This window comes from Lemur catta, chromosome 17 (genome assembly GCF_020740605.2).
Source record: "Lemur catta isolate mLemCat1 chromosome 17, mLemCat1.pri, whole genome shotgun sequence".
NCBI lineage: Eukaryota > Metazoa > Chordata > Mammalia > Primates > Lemuridae > Lemur > Lemur catta.
Genome location: NC_059144.1, coordinates 29,160,267 through 29,179,778, shown reverse-complemented (window position 1 = coordinate 29,179,778; position 19,512 = coordinate 29,160,267). Strand labels below are relative to the sequence as shown.

Below are 19,512 nucleotides of genomic sequence, written 5' to 3'. Positions count from 1 at the left end.
CGAGGGGGCGGGGGAGCCAGGGAGCAGGCTGCGAAGGCCAAGGGCAGAGGTGTCGCCAGAAGCAGGGAGTGGTCAGCAGCATCCGGGGGAGTAACGCTGGTTCCACAGAAGCAACCCCAACATCCGTGCCAGGTCGGCGCACCCCTTCTGCACCCTTGGCCTCCAAAATACACCCCCCCAAATCAGAACACACACGTGATCTAGAATCTAATATATGTTTATTTGTGTAGTAGGAACATTCAGGTATATAAATAAGGTAAATACTTTCCAATGTACAGCATATCATGTTCTTACATTATGTGGAGAAAGAACCTACACGTATTGGTCAACACTGATCCGAAGTGCACAAAGATCAACTGCAGGAAGAACGCTGATTTAGGGAAACGCCACACTGGGGAGACGGCACAGCAGGAGCGCCCAGGCACACACCTACCTGGGGAGGCTGTGAGGACTGTCACGGGGACCCACACACCCAAGAGTTGCTTCAAGGTCACCCCGTGTCTGAGGGTGGAAAAACTGAATATCAACACCTGGCCTATCAGTGCCAGATAACTGATTCCACCGTGTCCGTCCACTTTACCAAGGGCAGGGCAGAGAGACTGACCAGGGGATGCTCGCCCAATCACAGGGGCAGAACGGCCGGGGCAGACACGGTGGATCTCTGGGAGGCACAGACGCTGGCAGTGATGGGCCCATGTGACCGCCTGGCACTCCAAGCACAGACAGCTCCCCAAAGTGGGTGGGGAGGCCATGTCTATGTCTGGGGAACTTGCAGGTTAAACAAATCCTCGAAGTGGACAGAATTAAGAAGGATGTCCACAGTCGTGCATGACTCACCCAAGAACACCAGGGTTTCTTCAAAACAGAGGGGTTCCTGTCTGATCTTCCCCGTCTGTTTTAGAAAGTATTAAACAGCAATAAAAATTAAAACTTGGAATCAGTATCAACTCTAGAAGATAATCCATGAGCTTCAAACTTCCCTGCATGGGTATTCTGAGCTCAGTTTTCTGGTCCCAACACCCACATGAGCATTCACTGGGATGCCTCAGTTAGAGTCAGCCCCCAGTTGCAGACTCCTGGCCCCCTCCTCGCCCCTGTGTTCCTCCTGCTGCTGCCCCTACAGCTTTTCGGGAGTCCTCTGGCTGGATGACAATAAACCGCTGCCTCCCAATCCCCGACTTGTTCTCTTGGCTCCAACCTTTGGTTTCATTGGCCCTGATGTCTGTTCAGCTCTTTCCCTTCATCATCAGCCCCCAGACGCCCATCAACACAGAAACGCAGGGTTTGCTAAAGGCCCACGGTGCTCTGTGTATAGAGGATTTAGAAGACACAGCACACAAAGAACACTCAAACACACTGGCACATTCTGCACGCTACAAAACATTCTTAAGCCCTCTTCTGTTCCGGTGTTCCTTTCAGAAAAGCCAGCAAAACCAGCACCAGAACCTAACGCAAGTGACAGAAAGCATCCCAACAGCCAGTGACAGGGACGGCTGTGTGGGTGACATCAACAAACACAATTTCGCTTGGGATGGAATCACCAGGTGGCTAAACCTTCCAAGCACTTTATGCAGAGAAAGTCCACTGGGGGCTGCAAAGAGCTGGCCCTGCCAGTGCCTTGGGTGACCACTGCAGGGGCATCTTCAGCTCAATGTCCAGAGGTCCCTCGCCCCCTGTGATGAGACTTTGTGTGGACAAAAGGCTGCCCTGGGTCCACTCGATGGCACAATGAGGGAGAAAGCATCAGGCCTGGCAAACTTGAGCCCAGAAGGGCAAGGGGACCCTCGGGGGCAAGCCCAGGATCAGCCCGTCACAGCGCTGTTTGCTAAAACCCCACCACCATCTTCTCCTGCTTCGTGGCATTACCATGACTTCACTAATTAACGAAGGACAGAGACCGTTATTTAAATGCTAGCAATAGGCTGTTGGGTCCCACCAACACCCAGGAAATAACCCACAGTAAAGCCAGTAGTTCTACACTGTTATTACTGAGTTGGCTTCAGAATTCCACGGGGCCTGTTAGCCAGCACCTTTCCTGTAGAGTGAGGAAGCTCCGCCGCACACACACTCGCTCCCCAGTCCCCCTTGTCCCTGTTCAGAAAATGAAGTTAAAGGAACTTTTTTCACCCAGTCCTGTGCCTGTTCTCCCTCCACTCATGAATCCCCCATTTGATCCTTTGCTAACCTAGAATCTGACAGAAACACCCCACACCATCTGTCCCCAATGGGTGGCTCACTTCTATCCTGTTCATACTTTTAAGAAAGAATGAAACACGAGGCCCCAGACTGGCTGCGTTGTACAGGTGTGGGCAGGACTTTTAGGCTTTTAGTCTGTCCGGTCTCCTACACAGCAGGTTTCTGTTTTCCCCACTCTTCCCCACTCTTCCCTGCTGCAGGTTCCTGAGCTGTGTGTGCAGGGCGCAGCCCTTGGCCAGAGGGGAAGGCGGCATCCACGGTGAGTCACACACAGCCCTTCACTGCCCCCAGAGTGGACGCACCACCAGGCAAGAGGAAACGGCCCCCTCCCCACGGACAGTCCAGACCACAGGCACGGGAGGTGGGCAAGATTCTCAGGCCAGCCCTTCCCGTTAAGAACAGAACTTCTGAACACCTCGCAGTCTCCTTCCTTTTGTCAGGCTGGCCTTCTTAATGACACGTGAAGCCCCAAGATACCGTAGACGGGTGATGAGTCTGGACCGCTTCTCTCAGAAGGGCCTGGGCTGCGTGCAGGGTGGTGGCAGTGTGGTAACTGAGAACCCAGTTTGTGGCACTACACCAATGTGGGCCAAACTACTAGCAGAGTTCAACAAAAGGAACTACCATTTATTGAGCGCTTACTATGTGCCAGGCACTGTGCTAAATGCTTACATGCATTATCTCATTAAATCCTCACAACCTCCCCATGGAGAAGGTACTATTATCAGAGCCAGCTGGGTTGGAGGTGGAAGCTGGCAGCAGCCGAGTAACCTGCTCAGAACTAGGTCTTTTGAGCCTGAAGTCTGTCTTAACCACTGCTCTCGACCTCAGTCACTCTCAGTTTCCTCATCTATAAAATGGGATAATAATACCCAATCAAAGGTTGTTTTCTGGATTAAACAGGATAATGTATGTAAACCCTTAGCATTATGCCTGGCACATATTAAGCACTATATTGTAATCATTAATAAACACACGTGATATCTCACTGGCTCAAGAATAAAAAGAGAAGGAACCTCAGTATACAGGCCTTCCGTAGAGAAGCGGAGGGGAGAGGACAGTCTTCAAACAGCCAACAGATTTGAAACCCACTGGCCATAAAACCCTAGGCTGCACATGTTCTGCCTCTATTCTCATAAATCATCCACAGGCCCTAAAACACCCAACACTTCAGCATCCAAAGTATACCTCCTAAACTTCCCTCAAAGTAGAGATCTCTGCGCCTTGGAAAACATGGTGCCCATGCAAACAGGTGAGAGCCTTGATCAAGAGACAGCTCCAGATGAGAAGCACAGCCTCCATCCACCTGAGAGCCAGGTGATCTGGCTGGTTAACCTGGAATGGAAACAGCAGCTGGGACTCTTCTGAGAACGCGGCCCACCCTCTGTACGGGATGTGGGAGGGAAAAGTCCAGGCCCAAGAGGAGGTGGGCCAGGCAGAGCCCTGAAATAAGAATCCCTCGTCACCGCCTGGTCCAAACCCCAGCAACCCATGGAGGCCGTGCCACAAGGCCCTATCCAACAAGTGGAACTGAGTCAGGAAGTGTGAACTGTTAACTCTTTAAGAAGTGGAAGCTGGGCAGCTGTGTGGAGGGTGATAAAAGGAAAAGGAAGATTGTTTTGGCCAAGACAAGGAAGACTATGAGGCTCTGTGTGAGTATTAGTCCCTGCGTTCAGGAGCTGACAGTGTTCCAGCTGCTCTCTGGAGCCCTGTGCTCCAGACAAGCACATGTGTGAGTCCACCCACAGCCTACCATCTTGCAATGTGTCCTCAACAGTCGCCTGGACAGCCTTCCCCTAGCCTTTCCTCCCGACCCTGCCCTCAGAACAGGAACCTGGGTCCAAGTGAAATCATTCCCCTTAGTAGAGCAATGAAAATCTACTTCCCCTCAGAAATCCACCTGGGTCTGGCTTCATAAGGAACAAGGCCACTGCTGAACAGTTCTCCCCAGCAAGGCTGATTTTCGCCCTGAGCCGTTCAAATCCTCCCCCTCCCCAAATCTGTCAGCAGCAGGATGGACCTCAGCCCGCCAGGAGTTCGCTGACAGTGTGAAGATCTCAACTCAAGAGTCCATGTGAATCAGGCTCCCTCCAACTCAACAACTAGCTTAAACTCAAATCACAGGGTCTGCGTAGTCTCCCTTAAAGTATAGTTTTGGGATTTTCTTGCATAATATAGGTCAAGTTACAGGTTAAAAGCCGAGTGGGAAAAAGTAAATTTCATAAAAATGGTTTCAAAGTCCACCTGCATAGGTTAAAAGTTGCATTTCGCACCTCTGAAAAAGGACTAGTTTCAATGGACGTGAGACTAGTTCTTACACATTACAGAGTATACAACACTAAGAGTAGATACATTTTAAATGTAGTTAATATTGTAGCTACTAAAATGCTCAGAATATGAAACCGACAAAAAATAATTAACAGACAATACATAAGCAGATAGGCAAAGGGAAAAATACTAATAAACATACCGAAGGCCCAGGCTGCCTTTAAAGGGTTTCGCTTGCAGGAGTAAAACACAAACGTGCAGTCTCGCGATGCTGAATGCAGTTCAGAGGGCGGCATGCGAACACACACACAGGGCAAGACCTGGTGCCCTGTGAGCTGTCATGAGTACAACTCACGGGTCAGGGCACCAGGCTGCATTTCGAGAGTCAGCACTGGTGTCTGTGACCCCTTCCTCATCAACTCCTTACTTCACCAGTTATGATTTAAGAGCAATTTAAGCTCTAACCTGGCTCAGGCCAGGCCTCACGAGCTTGAGAGAAGGGAAGCTGCAACACCCCAGGTGTGCTCAAACCACGTTCACGAGGCAAGCGGGGCTAGTCCTGTGCACAGGTGCTCAGGACTCTCACCTGAGGCACCTCAGAAGGCTGTTGTGAGAATGCAGAGGACACAAACTGGAAAACAAAACAAAGATCTCTAAAACGGGACCACAAAGTATTGATGAATACATAAACAAGTGAGAAACACAAACCATGCATGGAAGTGATAAACAGTGAATTCACACAAGGAGGGGCACACGGTTTCAGTCACATTTTATTTCTGACCAAAAAAAAAAAAATCAGTCTAAAGCGAGCAATGCCATTCATTAAGATCTGCACGGGTGTATGTTAAAACAGCCTTTTGAATCTTGTCTGTAAATATTAGGAGAAAGAGAAACAGTGTACTCTGGACACAAGGTGGCGTTGCTCTTCTGGCTATTTGGGGAATTCCTCTTCCCCAGAAAGCACGTGGGGAAATCAGAAGAAAATAAAGGCCAAGCGAACCCTCTGGCCTTCCTGCTGACAGCTCCAGTGAGCGTCCAGCTCCTGCTTCCCAGGACCCCTCAGTGACCACGGCCACAAAGGACCGAGACTTTGCCTGCTGCTGCCAGGCTCCTGGTCCCTAAGGCAGTCCCACTGGAGACAGTCTCTGCTGCTGAGCCCCAGTGAGACTCCCTATTCCTAAGGACCCCACATATACCCACAAAGGGACAGAAGAGACAAGTAGGCACCCTTCGGTATCTAGGTTGGTGACCCAGGTTCACTCTCCAATCTGAAAACTACAGTCCCATTACTGATCACCTTCACTGCTTCAGATTTGTTGCTGAGATACTGACTCATCTTGGGGACAAGCATTTAGAAAAGGCCTGAAACCGCTTCCTTTTTGTGTGCCCAGGATGTGACTCAATACCCACAGGAGCCTCTGTCGATGTGAACTTGCTCTGCCAGAGTTGCAGGATAGAGAAATGGGAAGACAGCACGGAAAATGAGTCCCCTGAGAGCAATACATCCAGCCTGGGGTCACATGTGTTTTGTTTTTAAGAAGGCCTTGGACCTGAATGAGAAAAGCCATGAAGCTGAAATGAAGTGAAAGTTCAGGGAAAAGAAGCCACTTCAACCCCGCACGCATGTGGGAGGTCACACAGTGATACGTAAACTGAAACATTTTGAGGGCTCTGTTCTCTGCCCCACGCCTCAGAGACCTGGGTTGCCCATGAGCTTTGAGGGAGGCAGTAAGGCTAATTTACAAGCAGAAACAACACAAAGCACCACTAGACCAATGTGCTGAAGCAAGTCATTACACCCTCATTGGAAGTGAAAGCAACCACAGCACAGAATAATTTAACACGTTTGGGCAGCAAATGCTCTCTCCCACGCTCCATCGCTTAGGACTCATCTGTCTTCCCCAAGTCAATCTCACCTTTATAATTAGGGAGGGAAAAAAATAAATCACAGTTTAGCAAATAGCAACAACAGAAGGTACCCCAGTCAAATACAAAATACATTTAAACTGGTCACATTATATATATAAAAAGTGTGCATTTAATCTTCAAAATAGTCAAGCCTCTGATCAGGCTAGGTTTTCCATAGTTTTAAGCAGGACTTTGTGGTTTCAGTGAAAAGTCATGGTGCAACTAAAATCATTGTGAGAAATAACTGACTTTTTAAAACAAACAGATATATACACCGTTAAGAGGAAAATATACACAACACAGCAGCTACATGGGTGTTCAGGCAAAGGGTGCACGAGTGAGAAGCCCTCTGCTCCCTGCCTGATGGGAAAGCCCCGGGAAGGATTCAGCAGCAGCAGGTCTACAGCACAAATGTGACGGCATCGTCCCTGAAAAAGACACAGTTAGCTGGACTGCCCTACAGGAGACACTCGAGCCGAAAATATGTGGGAAAGGGCTCAGTTACAGTACATTCTACTGCATACACTTGAAATATTACAGTGTGTTTTTTCTCCAGACTATTATAAATAATTTCTCGTGCTTTCTGAAAAAAATAAAAACTGAAACTTTCTTTCAGTCTGTGATAAAGTAAGGTGAAACCGTACTATGAAGCAGAGCTTCTTTATACTTTGCAGGATTTCCGTGTGGACGGAATGCTTCTCTCTTAATAAGCAATCCATCCTTCCATCCCACAGAAGGCAACCTCCCATGGTTGCTAGAAAAGACCAGGTGAAAGCTCTCCAGGACAGCAAAGACATCCAAGCCGTGCCCCCCGACACAGGTGAGGAAGCCCCCTGAACTGGTCAGACACAGATGCATGTCTGTGTTTGTCTGAGCCCAGAAACAGTTCAATTGATGGGGGCTAGAACCACCAAGCAGACACACTCCTGAGCTGGGCAACATTGTCTTCTGGATTGTTAAATACTTTTGTTTCTTTAAAAAACTCAAACGGTTTTTACCCCCATGACTTCTTTCCAACTCAAAGCTATAGCTTACTCACAACCCAAATCATAAACATAGACTGTATATACAGATTTTTTTGAATCCACAAATAAAAAATACCCTACCAAAAAAAAAAAAAAAAGAAAGAAAGAAAGACAGTGAGTTGAAGCCTTGTCATTGTCTGAGTCACACCAGCAGGGCTTGCCTTGGAGACCTGCCCCTTGCTCAGTCCTGCTCCTGCTCTCCCGGCCCCAGGTGGCCCCTACTCGTCCTCCGTGGCAGCTGTCAGCATCCCCTTGTCAACCAGATGAGACCGGAGCGTGTTGAAGATGTGGAGCTGCTGATCTGGCCTCAAGGTCAGGAACTGCTGAATCAGTTTGCTTGGATTAGGGCCCCTGGAACGGAACGTGAAGAAACAGCGCTGAGCTGGGGCCTAGAAGCTTCTAAGGCCAGATTATCCAAGGGGCTGCTCTGATCTCTGGATTCTCTACTAATGGAGGGTGGAGGAAGGTTTCAGAAAATCCATAAGCAGTAAAAAATAACTACATTCACATTTGGGATACTTTTCACTGGAACTTTGATGTAGCTAAAATTCTAGAATTGCACCATACTTAAAAATCCACCAACATGGAAAAGTATATACCTGATAAAACTGGCGATGTACACATTGACAAAGGTGGCCATCAGATACTGGCAGTCAAAGCGATCCATGATGCCTCCGTGGCCAGGAATGGTATTGGCAAAGTCCTGTTAGAGGCAAAGGAGAGACAGGTGAGCCTGGGTTCAGCCAATGACCAAATCCAGCCTACAGGTCCCACCCCAATGTCCAGCAACTGTCCTGAGTAACTGAGAGCAACAGAAAGTGAAAAATATTAAATCTAGAGCTGAGGCTATCTTAGGACATAATTTTATTAAATTAAAAATATTCTTTTGAAGAAATATATATTAACAAATAAACTTAAAATCAACTATTGTGTTTTTTTGGAAAGAAACGTATTTTTATTTAACCCACCTAACTTTAGCACCTGGGTCAGGAAGAGCACACATTAGTCACCAGGGTGTACAGCCTGGTATTCTGAAGAGGGTGGTGGCGGATGGGGTAGGACAGGGGGAGACAGGCCGGGCTGGGCGAGGAGGGAGCAAGATGAGGGGACAGAGACCAGAGTTTTCCTACTTTGATTTTAAAGGCTCGTTTGAATCCACTTGCGAAGAACCCGCCAAAGGGGCCGATGAGCGAGGCGAAGGTGGAGAGGGCGACGCTGTGAATCTGGAAGGGGTACATCCGGACCGTTTTCTGAGGAGGACAAGCAAAGTAAAAATCAACGTGCCCATGAGCCCAGTGCTGCGATTTGAGTTGTCCCCACCAAAACTCATGCTGAAATCTGATCCCTGGGATGGCAGTGCCAGGACATGGGGCCTGGTGGGGTGTGGGTTACGAGGGCAAATCCCTCAGGAATGGTTAACGCCTTTCTAGAGGTAGTGAGTTCTCACTCTCAAGACTGGATGGGTTCTCTCGGGAATGTTCCCATGAGAGTGGGTTGTTATAAAGCGAGGCTGCCCCCCGGGTTTTGCCTCTTTGCACGGCCTGCTTCCCCTGGGACCTTCTCCACTATGCTATGACCAAGTGCAAAAAGCTCTCACCAGAAGCCGGCAGAAGCCAGCACCTCGCTTCTCGTACTTCCCAGTCTGCAGAACGGTGAGCTATTTGCTTTATGCTTACCCAGCCTCAAGAGTTCTGTTATATCAACACCAAATGGGCCAACCCTTATTACATGTCACCAGAAATAACTCTTTATGAAACTAATTATATATTTTTTTAATCAGTAAGAGGAGTGGATTTTTTTTTCCCATTTTTGTAAATCTCTAACATCTAGCTTAATGGAAGACATTAAGATATTCTGCATTTAATCTATTGCAATATGTCGTTTTGGTGGAAATATATGAAGAAAATCCAGCCTTACAGATATGTTGTTGAAAAAAGGGAGAGTTTTTTAGTAGTCTTCTCAGATAATTGTGGTATTCTTTTTTGACACCATGCCAGAACTTGACAAGTAGTCATTTCTTCAACGTCAGGGACAATGTGCAATCTGAAATCCTATTGATGAACTTTTTATACTCTTTTACATTAAAATCCATTGGCCTATCTTGTACTTTAAATGGTTCTTTTACTGTATAACACCATGCATCAGCCATTTAGAAAATACTGGTTGTGGCCAGGCGCAGTGGCTCACACCTATAATCCTAGCATTCTGGGAAGCCGAGGTGGGAGGATAGCTTGAAGTCAGGAGTTCAAAACCAGCTGGAGCAAGATCCTGTCTCTACTAAAAATAGAAAAATTAGCCGAGGATCATGGCGCATGCCTGTAATCCCAGCTACAGGCAAGAGAATCGCTAAGACAGGAGAATCACTTGAGCCCAGGAGTTTGAGGTTGCTGTGAACTAGGCTGATGCCACCGCACTTGAGCCCAGGTGACAGAGTGAGACTCCATCTCGAAAAAAAAAGAAAATGTTGGTTCACTGAATTATATAAATCTTCCAAATGTAGACACATTTCATCATATAATATCAAAATATCATATGTTGGCTGGGCACAGTGGCTCGCACCTGTAATACCAGCACTCTAGAAGGCTGAGGCGGGAGGATTGCTTGAGCCCAAGGGTTTGAGACCAGCCTGGGCAATACAGCAAGACCCCATCTCTACAAAAACTAAAAAATTAGCCGGGTGTGGTTGTGTGCGCCTGTAGTCCCAGCTACTCGGGAGGCAGAGGCAGGAGGATTGCTTGAGCCCAGGAGTTTGAGGTTGCAGTAAGCTATGATCAGGCCACTGCACTCCAGCCTGGCAACAGAGTAAGACCCTGCCTCTTAATTAATTAATATAAAAAGTAAAAAGAAAAAAAACGAAAAAAAATTTAACATATGTTAAAATCACCACAGATCTCATCAGAAAAGCCTATAAGAATCAGGGAGCTGCCAAGCTCACAGTGGCAGGTCACACTTTCCTAAATTCTACTTTTCACTTGAGAGCCAAATTTTATCATTGGTAACAATTACTGTCATTTTCCTTAAAGTGACACACTCACTTCATCCTTTCCAAGAAAAATGTCTGCCAAATTCTCAAGTCTGAAAAAACTATAATTTGTCAGTTCTTTTCAAGTAAAGATTATATTCCTAGGAAAAAAACAGCAGATTTGGCTCACAACTCAAGTAACTGCACACATACATGCTTTCCCTGTAGGCAAGCAGCATACTTCAGTATTTAGTGGAAACATTTTACACATATGTTCCATTTCAGTAGACCGAGTATTAAAAAAGTGTGTGTGCAAGGGTCAAGACTGAATAATAATTTTACTATTTCAAGCACATTCTTAACAGCAACGGGCCTGTTTGTACTACAAGCGTGTGGCGTAAAGAACCCACTGCCTTAACTCACGTGAGGGCACCAGCAGTTTTAACCACCACTGCTTTTGTACCATATCACAGCAAATGTCAACACATTGAAAAAGGCATACAATGTCATAGTCTAATGATGAAAATAGTAATAGTCATGACATCCCAGACCCCACTAAAAGGATCTCAGGGTCACCCAGGGATCCACAGAACACACTTTGAGAACCACTGGTCTGCATGATCTGAATTGGGGGGAAAGGTCTCCGGCCCTGGCTTGAGCAATTCTCCTTCATCCTGGGGCTTATAGCTTTGGGGGGGAGGAAGCTAGCTTTTGAGGACAGCAGGTGGTGGTGGAGGGGGCTCTCTCTTTGTAGTCACTGTTCAACCAAGGCCCAAAGGCTATTTGCCCCATGTGAGTGGCACGTACCCAGCCAATGACTGACTGGATCACCCCAGGAATGTTGTACTCCTGCAGGCGAAACAGGTCCGAGGGCTCACAGTCCACAGTGAAGCTGTTGGTGTCGTTGTTGTACTCCACGGGGCAGACGAAGCATCTGTACCCGGACATCACATAGGACAGCTGAGGAGGAAGAGGAGACAGGCAAGGAGACAAGTTCCAGCCATCCAGCCTGGACGGCAGATACCTGGTTTGGCCACGTTCCTCACAGTGCCTAGCACCCCACTAACTGCAAGCTTCGAGCTGAATCAGAGGTTCATGTTTCACCACACGTGTATTTTACCTGAAGTTTAAAAAAAAAAAAAAAAAAAAAACCCTCACTACCCACTGAGGTCTCACACAGAGGTGCACAAACACCCAGGCCTTGAAAGAATCCAGGAAAGACCTGAATGAATTTGAGCAAAGAACTACAACAAGGGCTGGGTGTGGTGGCTCACAGCTGTAATCCCAGCACTTTGGGAGGCCAAGGTGAGAGGATCACTTTAGGCCAGGAGATCAGCCTGAGCAACATAACAAGACCCCATCCCTACAAAAAAATTTTTTTAAAAATACAAAAATTAGCAGCAAGTGATAGCCCCAACTATTTGGGAGGCCAAGGCAGGAGGATCGCTTCAGCCTAGGAGTTTGAGGTTGCTGTGAGCTAGGCTGACACCACAGCACTCTAGCCAGGGTGACAGAGTAAAACCCTATCTCAAAAACAAAAGCAAACCACAACAACAAAAAAAAAATATGAGAAGATCCTCCCCATCTGGGAAGCTATGGTCCACTTTCCTCAGATCTCTCAGGCCATGGGAGTGGTGCAGCGAGAGGCAGACACCAGGAAGAAGAAGGCAAGAGAGCAACAGTGCTGGGGGGTGGGGAGGGGGAGCACGGAGGGGCAGCCAGACAGCACTGAAGAAGGGAGACTGGCCGAGGGTCTAAACAAAGACTGGTGCTCTCGAAAGGGCAGGAAGGTCACCCACCTAAGGGCAGGGCACACACAGGAGAAAATCTGGGCTCGAGTGGCACGTCTCATCTCACCCCTTACTCTCGGTGCCCTCGCCCTGACCTTGGAACATCAGATGCCTGACGAGAACACTGCCTGCTGATGCCGTGCCTGGGCATAAGAGGGCATGCAAGGTGCACACAGCCCTGCTCTCCAGCTGCCGACACCCTGGTTGAAAACTAATGAGTAAAGGACAGCTGGTGGCTGCCTTTACCCAGGCAAGGTCAGCATTTTCAGCAGATGGAGGCCCTGGCCTCGGGAGACACTGTCTAGCTCTAGACAGGCCTTGGAAGGTAGCATGAGGCCTGTGTCTACTCGCCCAGCTCCCACCCTCCCAGCCAGGAGCCACCACCTACCAGAAGGCCAAACACCACAGTGGCAAAAAAGCCCCCGATGAAGCCTTCCCAGGTCTTCTTCGGGGAGAGCTGTGGACGGAGAACAAGTTCTTAGCAACGGGTGTTTCAATAACGCCAGCTTTGGGAACCATGATTACTTGTTAAAAACCTTTCTATCTTAAAACTCCCATCCTGTTAACCATGTCACCTTCTAAAATTCCCCCAAATATAGTGTCTTTGTTCCCCACCTTATACCCTTCCTTTGGTCTCCTTTCTGTTTCAATCAGTCATTCAAATATTTTTATTATAAAACCCATAGACTACACAGACTAAATGACAACACTCAAATCCAGATCAAAACCCCAAAAATGTGCCTATATAGTTTGTAAAAATATTTTATTAGCTCTCTCTTTTTTTTAAATGAGTTTTCAATGTTTTTCTTTGGCCTTTGTCTTAAAATCAGCGTATTACCAGGATGACATGAAGACGTGGCCACAATACACACAGCTATATTTCCTGTGTGTGCCAAGCTGATCTGCTCATATTGAAAGCACCACCCTCCCATCACGGTGATATTTCATGTTAGGATAATCTATTTACCTTGATAAGTGGAGTCCGACCAAAGAAAAAGCCAAACATATAGGCCATGATGTCATTACAGATCACGCAAGAAATGGGGACAATGAACCTGGGAAAGAAACCAAAGTAAAGATCAAGTCTACCAAGATGATAGTGCCCCAGAAGTCCACTAAATAATGCCATTCATAAATTCCAGTACCAAAACAACACATAAATTATTATACTTGTCACCCATTAAGGAATAAGTTAAAAAGAAAGAAAATACCAAAAAGCCATACCTAGTACCTGGCATATTCAAATGTTTACTGAATGACTACTAAGGCACTTTATAAAATGTCATTGGTTCTTTTTTAATGATAAAGTAATATATATATACACATATATATACACACACACAAATATAAATTCAAATTGTAAAAGAAATTAAAAAATAAGTTTTCCTTCTTTCCCCATCCCTATCTCCACTCCTCAAAAACAACCACTTTTAATCATTTCTAATTTTTCTTCTTCTAGTAGTTACCTCCACAACTCTAAATAATATACTGTATGTCTATTTCATACTTAACTTTTTACTGCTTATTGCCAGCTCTTGTGAGCCCTATCTTTCCCTAGGACAACACTGAGAGCAAAACCCGACACACAGCTAGATTTCTTCACCACCTCTTCCCCACAAGAGAGGGGGTGGTTTCCACACTTGCACCATCCCTATTCTCTCCTCACTCTCACCTCTCTGACACTTTTTAAAAATTCTTCTATTACAGTTTAGCATAGTATTGTATACATAAACTTCTATGTCCTGCCTATCAACTGCAGGCAGTATTTTCTGACTTCCTGTTTGTTAAGGGAGAGAATCAGAGCATCGGTACCCTCCTTACTCCATTCGCCCCCCAGCCCCTACAACGTGATTTACTCTGTTGAGGCCTCTGGCACATGGTCTCTGCTCTGTAACTATAACTAAGTCTTCCAGGTTGAGTCTGAAAACCAACAATTATGGAGATTTTAATATTATTCACTGTAGCACTAAGTGGTATGTCTGGCCCTGAAGATGAGAACTTAGTAGGTGCCACTCTTAAGAAGGACCTTTAAAAAAAAACAAAACAAACAAACAAACAAAAAAAAAAAAACACTGAAAGAGGAGTTACTTGCCTCCCCCAGCCATTGTAATTGTTTTAAATGTAATGATGCCTTAGGCTAATGTAAGCCAGTCTCGGTTCTGAGCACTTTACATATATTTACTAATCTACTCCTCAGGAGGTGGGCATTGCTGCATCCTAACTGTGACAACTGGAAGCAAAGGCACAATCTGGATCTTAACCCCAGTACTTAAGAACCTCTCTCTCTCATGCACACTGGGATACGCCTTTCCCTTCCCGCTAAGACCATCCAGCGTCTTCATTGGCCTGCTGATTTCTATCAATGCCAACAGATTTCCTGTTGAAACCACTGCATTTCTGGAATAAAATCTACTAAGCACTAGCATATTATTCTTTTGACACATGGTCAGATTCCATTTGCTAATATTTTGTTTAGAATGGTTTATATATAATCATAAAAGAAATTGGCTTATCATTCTTGTTTCTCCCTCTTCATCAGCTTTGGTAGAAAGATTAGATAAAACTCAGCTGTTATCCCATCTGGGCCTGTTTCTTTTTCCAGGTGTGCAATCTTACATAATTTTCTTTTATACTTATTGATCTATTCAAGTTTCCTTCTTCATGACTTTCAGTACACATTTTGCCAGGAAATCATGAATATTTCCTCTAGGTTTTCAAATTTGTTGCCATACATGTTGCGTTGTCTTTGAGTCTTTAAATATCCCTGTAGCGTCAGTCTAGAACAGTGGTTCTCAGAGTGTGGGTCCTGTGCAGCAGCAGCAGCATCACCTGGGAATGTACTAGAAATTCAAGTTCTCAGGCCCTACCCCAGATCGACCAAATCAGAAATTCAGGCGTTGGATCCAGCAATCCATAACTAGCCCTGCAGGGGATCGTTAATGTGGTTCAAGCTGAGAACCCCTGGCTTAGAAGGTAAGGCAGGGGCTCTCAGTCTTCCTGTTCAGGAGAAACAGCCACAAAATAAAAGGGAAAGTCTCCTCTGCCCCCAACATCACTCACCAGATCATTCCCTCAAACAGGTTGTGGATAACGAGATGTGACTGAGTTACAACAATCAGTAACGTTACGTGGGTCCAGCCAAACTGCAAAAGAAGAAAAATAAACTTTACCTATTCATTTACCTTGAAAGTAACTTCAAAGACTAATCAATATCAAACAGAATATCAATGAGAAACAAGAAGGAAGAATATCTGCTTTTATATCTAACTTATTGGAAGTGAAAAGGTACAGAACAGGCCTCTGGGAGTAACATTGTGTGGGCCCCCCCACCCCAGCTAAGAGTCCCCACCAAAAGTAGGGCCCACTAGTGAGTGAGCCCTTCCTGCTCTGAGAGCCCGGGTACTTTTCACTTTCTTTGTATTTACTGGGTGCTTGGGGCACTCAGAGAGGAGGTGTTCTCAAGGTGAGGCAGGGAATGACTGGCAGCACATGATGTACCAGACGGGCTATCCGTGGGCAGCATCTGAAGCTGCAGCTTGAGCCTTACCTGGAGTCCACCTTCAGGGCCCTAGTGGGGAGACTGCCTATGCCATAAGTTAAGTAGTAGCGCCTGGCTCTAGGTCGATGTAAAGCTGACAACGGGCACTGTTCCTTCATGCTCTGGGTTCTGCATGCACACAGAACAGACGGCATTCCAGAGTGTTCATTTATTACAAAAAGCATGAAAGCCCTGTTGAGTTTCTGCGGAACTTCATTTAAACCAAGAGTCCTCTCTCTCTCTCTCTCTCTCTCTCTCTCACACACACACACACACACACACACACACACACACATTTCCCTTACCATGTAGAACTGCAGTCGATAATGCTTCTTGACCAGACTCAGTACAAACATGCAGAATCCTAGTTTGAAGAGAGACAAGAAAGGACAAAATGAATTGCATGCACATTTATCTTTGTCCTAGTCATTTCCTTTAGCTGTGTTAAGTGGTTCTTTGGCTAATTTTTTCCCAGCAGCTAACTGGTACACAATTTCAAAACCCAGGGGAGGAAAACTAGTTATCTAGAGAAACAGTCGTAAAGAAAAAATAACTCCTCCAAGATAATAAAAGGAAGGCAATATTTTATAATTTTGCAGACCACACTCAATTCAGGACACTATTCATGAGATAGGAATGTTTTGTTCCTAGAGCAGGGACCAGCAAACAACGGTCAGGAAAGCAGCCTGTTTTTATAAATAAAGTTTTATTGGAACCCAGTAATGCTTATTTGTTTACATATTGTCTGTAGCTACTTTTGAGCTACAATGGCAGAACTGAGTACATTCATGCTCCAAATAACAACATTTTGGTCAATAATAGACTACATATATGATGGTGGTCCACAAGATTATAATATCATATTTTTACTGAACCTTTTTTATGTTCAGATACACAAATATCATTGTGTTATAATTGCCTGGAGTATTTAGTACAGTGACATGCTGTACAGGTTTGTAGACTAGGAGCAACAGGCTATACCATATAGCTGAAGTGTGCAGTAGGCTATACCATCTAGGTTTGTGTAAGTACACTCTATGCTGTTCCTACAATAACAAAATTAACTAATGATGCATTTCTCAGAACATATCTCCATCATTAAGTGATGCATGACTGTGGTTGCAACAGAGACCCTACCGCCTCCAATGCCTAAAATATTTACTAATTGGAACTTTAAGAAAAAGTTTGACAGGCTGGGCACAGTGGCTCAGGCCTGTAATCTTAGCATTTTGGGAGGCCAAGGCAGGAAGATCTCTTGAGGCCAGGAATTCAAGACCAGCCTGGGCAACATAGTGAGACCCTTTCCTCTACAAAAAACAGAAAAGTTAGCCTGGCATGGTGGTACAAGCCTGTAGTCCCAGCTACTCGGGAGGCTAAGGCAGGAGAATGGCTTAAGCCCAGGAGTGAGCTGTGATGATGCCACCACTGCACTCTAGCCCAGTTAAAAGAGAGAGAGAGAAAGAAAGAGAGAGAGAGAAAAGGAGAGAAGAAAAGGAAGGGAAAGGGAAAGGGAAAAGAAAGGAAAGGAAAAGTTTGCCAACCCCTGTCCTAGAGAATAGGGTTGGGGGAGGAGGGATCCACTTAGTATAGGGTCAAGATCACCCTTGCATCTCTCTCACAGTGACCTAGATAGTGGCAAAAAATGTCTGCAGCCCCCTTCTCCAGGAAGGAAAGGAACCTTTACCCGTAAGTGTGCTAGGCCCTGTGAAAGCAGTCCTGCCCAGAAATGAGTGTGTCACTGTTCCAGACCCCTGACCCCCTCCCATGGGAGGCTGCTTTCAGGGTCTAAGGCATGCTCTCTGAATATCCTCAACAGCAGCAGACCCCCTGGCAGTAGTCTTCATATTTTAATAGCCAGGTGTCATTCACAGAACTATAAGGCTATTCAAAAACTTGTGATCAAAACAGGTCAGACAGAAATTGAGATCAGAACAAATTTCTCATGTGCCTCAAACTGGCTTTGACGGCAACTATGAAGACCATTAGCATTATTAGAATTGGTGTGTGGCCTTACCTGAGTTTATGTTAATATAACACTTTAGTGTTTATGAAGTTTTAATATGTCTAATTTAATCCTCACAATAATTGGGCGGGTTTAGCTCTACATTACAAAAGAGCTGAGACTCAGAAAGATTAAATTCCTAGCCTCTTGAGGGTGCTGAGTCTTTTAAAGCCCAAATCCAGTCAAATTTCCACCACGCTGCAATGTCTCTCAAGGGGGTCTCCTAAGATGACTCTCCTGATGACGGTGAGGGTCTGGGTGGTCCCACTGCAGAGTTTCTGCCAACAGGATCATGCTGTGCTGTCCCCTTCAACAGAGGCCAGAACATAGGGACAGGTGGCATAAAATGCAGTTCCCCACAATCGCACAAGCCCCTCAGACTCCGTTTCTCTTAGTAAAGAGCTGCCACAGCTCAACATAAGACAGAGCTGCCAGCTCTGCTCCCTTGCATGGTCAGAGTTGATGCCACGAAACTAACCAAAAAAAATTTCTCGATGCCTATTTGACAGACATACAAAAATAATACAGACACAAGAACTGGCGAACCACTTAATCATGCGTACCTGTCAGATAGAGGGTGAAGGAAATGAAGCGGTGGTATTTACTGAGAATCCGCAAAGGCTCCTCTCTCTGGACCAGGGTGAAGAAGTAATCTGTCACTGTCTCACCGTAGAAGAAATAGTTTACACACAGTAGAAAGTACCTGCAAACGAGGACAGGTCAGTGCCACGGGAACACATGTGGCCTCTCCTTTACAGCAAGACCGTTGGACAATCCTGAGGAGAGGACAGGGGGCAGCAGACCACCCCACCCCTCAAGAACCCCAAGAAGACCACGGTTCTCTGGTGACGCTGTAGGTGAGAAGTTTATCAAGAAACTAGTGGCAGCTTTCAACACTCTCCATTTATCACAAACTTGGGATTCGGTTTTTGTCCTTTGGTGGCATTTCCATACCTAACCTAATGACACTTGAATCATAAGACCCTCCCAAACGTGCCTCATCTTCCCTCCCCAGTCTTATTTCTGCTCTTCCCGACAGCGATCCCTCCTCTCCTATAAAAAGGGTTTATTCCAGCTTTGCCTCCTGTCTGCTTTGCTCCTCCTGCCTTTTTCCTGCCTGGAGCATTTTCTTCATTTACCCATTTTTTCACTCATTGCTCAAATACCATTTTCTTCATAAAATCTTGCATGACCTAACATGGTATGTGCCTCCCTGCATTTATTTCTATAGCAAGTAGTTTTTGCCCATTTCACTAATTACGCTTCATTTCAGAGCATCTCCCTCCTTGAAGCCTGGCTCTGACACATAAGCCATTCCTTAGCGTCAACTCACTTGTCACTATCCCCTCTCTCTTCAGCGGGCCTTCCCTGAGAGGAGAAGCCACACTCACATCCCTTTGCAGCCTCCATGCTGCTTCTGAGTATGGGGCCATGCAGCCACCACTCCAAACCCTCAACAAGGCTCCTGAGACAGGGAAGAGAGTAGAGAGCTTCTCTTTCCCATTTTTTTAAATTGTGAAGTTCAAAAACTCCCGTATTAGGCTTATTTTCTATTACATAGAAAAAATTTCCTTTGGAAAGTGATCACAGCCAGAGATCAGGCCTTCTGAGCATGTTAACAAAATTCAACACACTGCTTTCCAGCCATAGAACAGCCACAAAAGAGACCTACATCTTAACCCAGGTGGCAATCACAGGTCCACCTGGAGGCTGGGAGGCAGCATGTGCCGCTGGGTAATGGGGAAGCACCTTGGGAAGGAGGTCCCCAACCTAAGGCTGAGCACATCAGCTCCCCTGACCATGACCAAGTTGCTGGGCACAAA

The 19,512-nt window shown here is 46.1% G+C and overlaps 1 protein-coding gene across 2 annotated transcripts in view; it reads right to left on the bottom strand.

Annotated features, from left to right (window-relative positions):
- Positions 1-201: 201 nt before the first annotated feature.
- Positions 202-19,512, bottom strand: part of CDS2 (CDP-diacylglycerol synthase 2) — a 57,806-nt gene continuing 38,495 nt past the window's right edge. For both annotated transcript variants that reach the window (XM_045529602.1, XM_045529601.1), the window contains 9 exons: positions 18,253-18,392; positions 15,993-16,051; positions 15,210-15,292; positions 13,117-13,204; positions 12,538-12,606; positions 11,167-11,319; positions 8,528-8,647; positions 7,997-8,100; positions 202-7,748 (listed from right to left, as the gene is read on the bottom strand). In XM_045529602.1, coding sequence (XP_045385558.1) covers positions 7,616-7,748; positions 7,997-8,100; positions 8,528-8,647; positions 11,167-11,319; positions 12,538-12,606; positions 13,117-13,204; positions 15,210-15,292; positions 15,993-16,051; positions 18,253-18,392 — 949 coding nt within the window. In that variant the 3' untranslated portion in view covers positions 202-7,615. The remainder of the gene's footprint in view (positions 7,749-7,996; positions 8,101-8,527; positions 8,648-11,166; positions 11,320-12,537; positions 12,607-13,116; positions 13,205-15,209; positions 15,293-15,992; positions 16,052-18,252; positions 18,393-19,512) is intronic.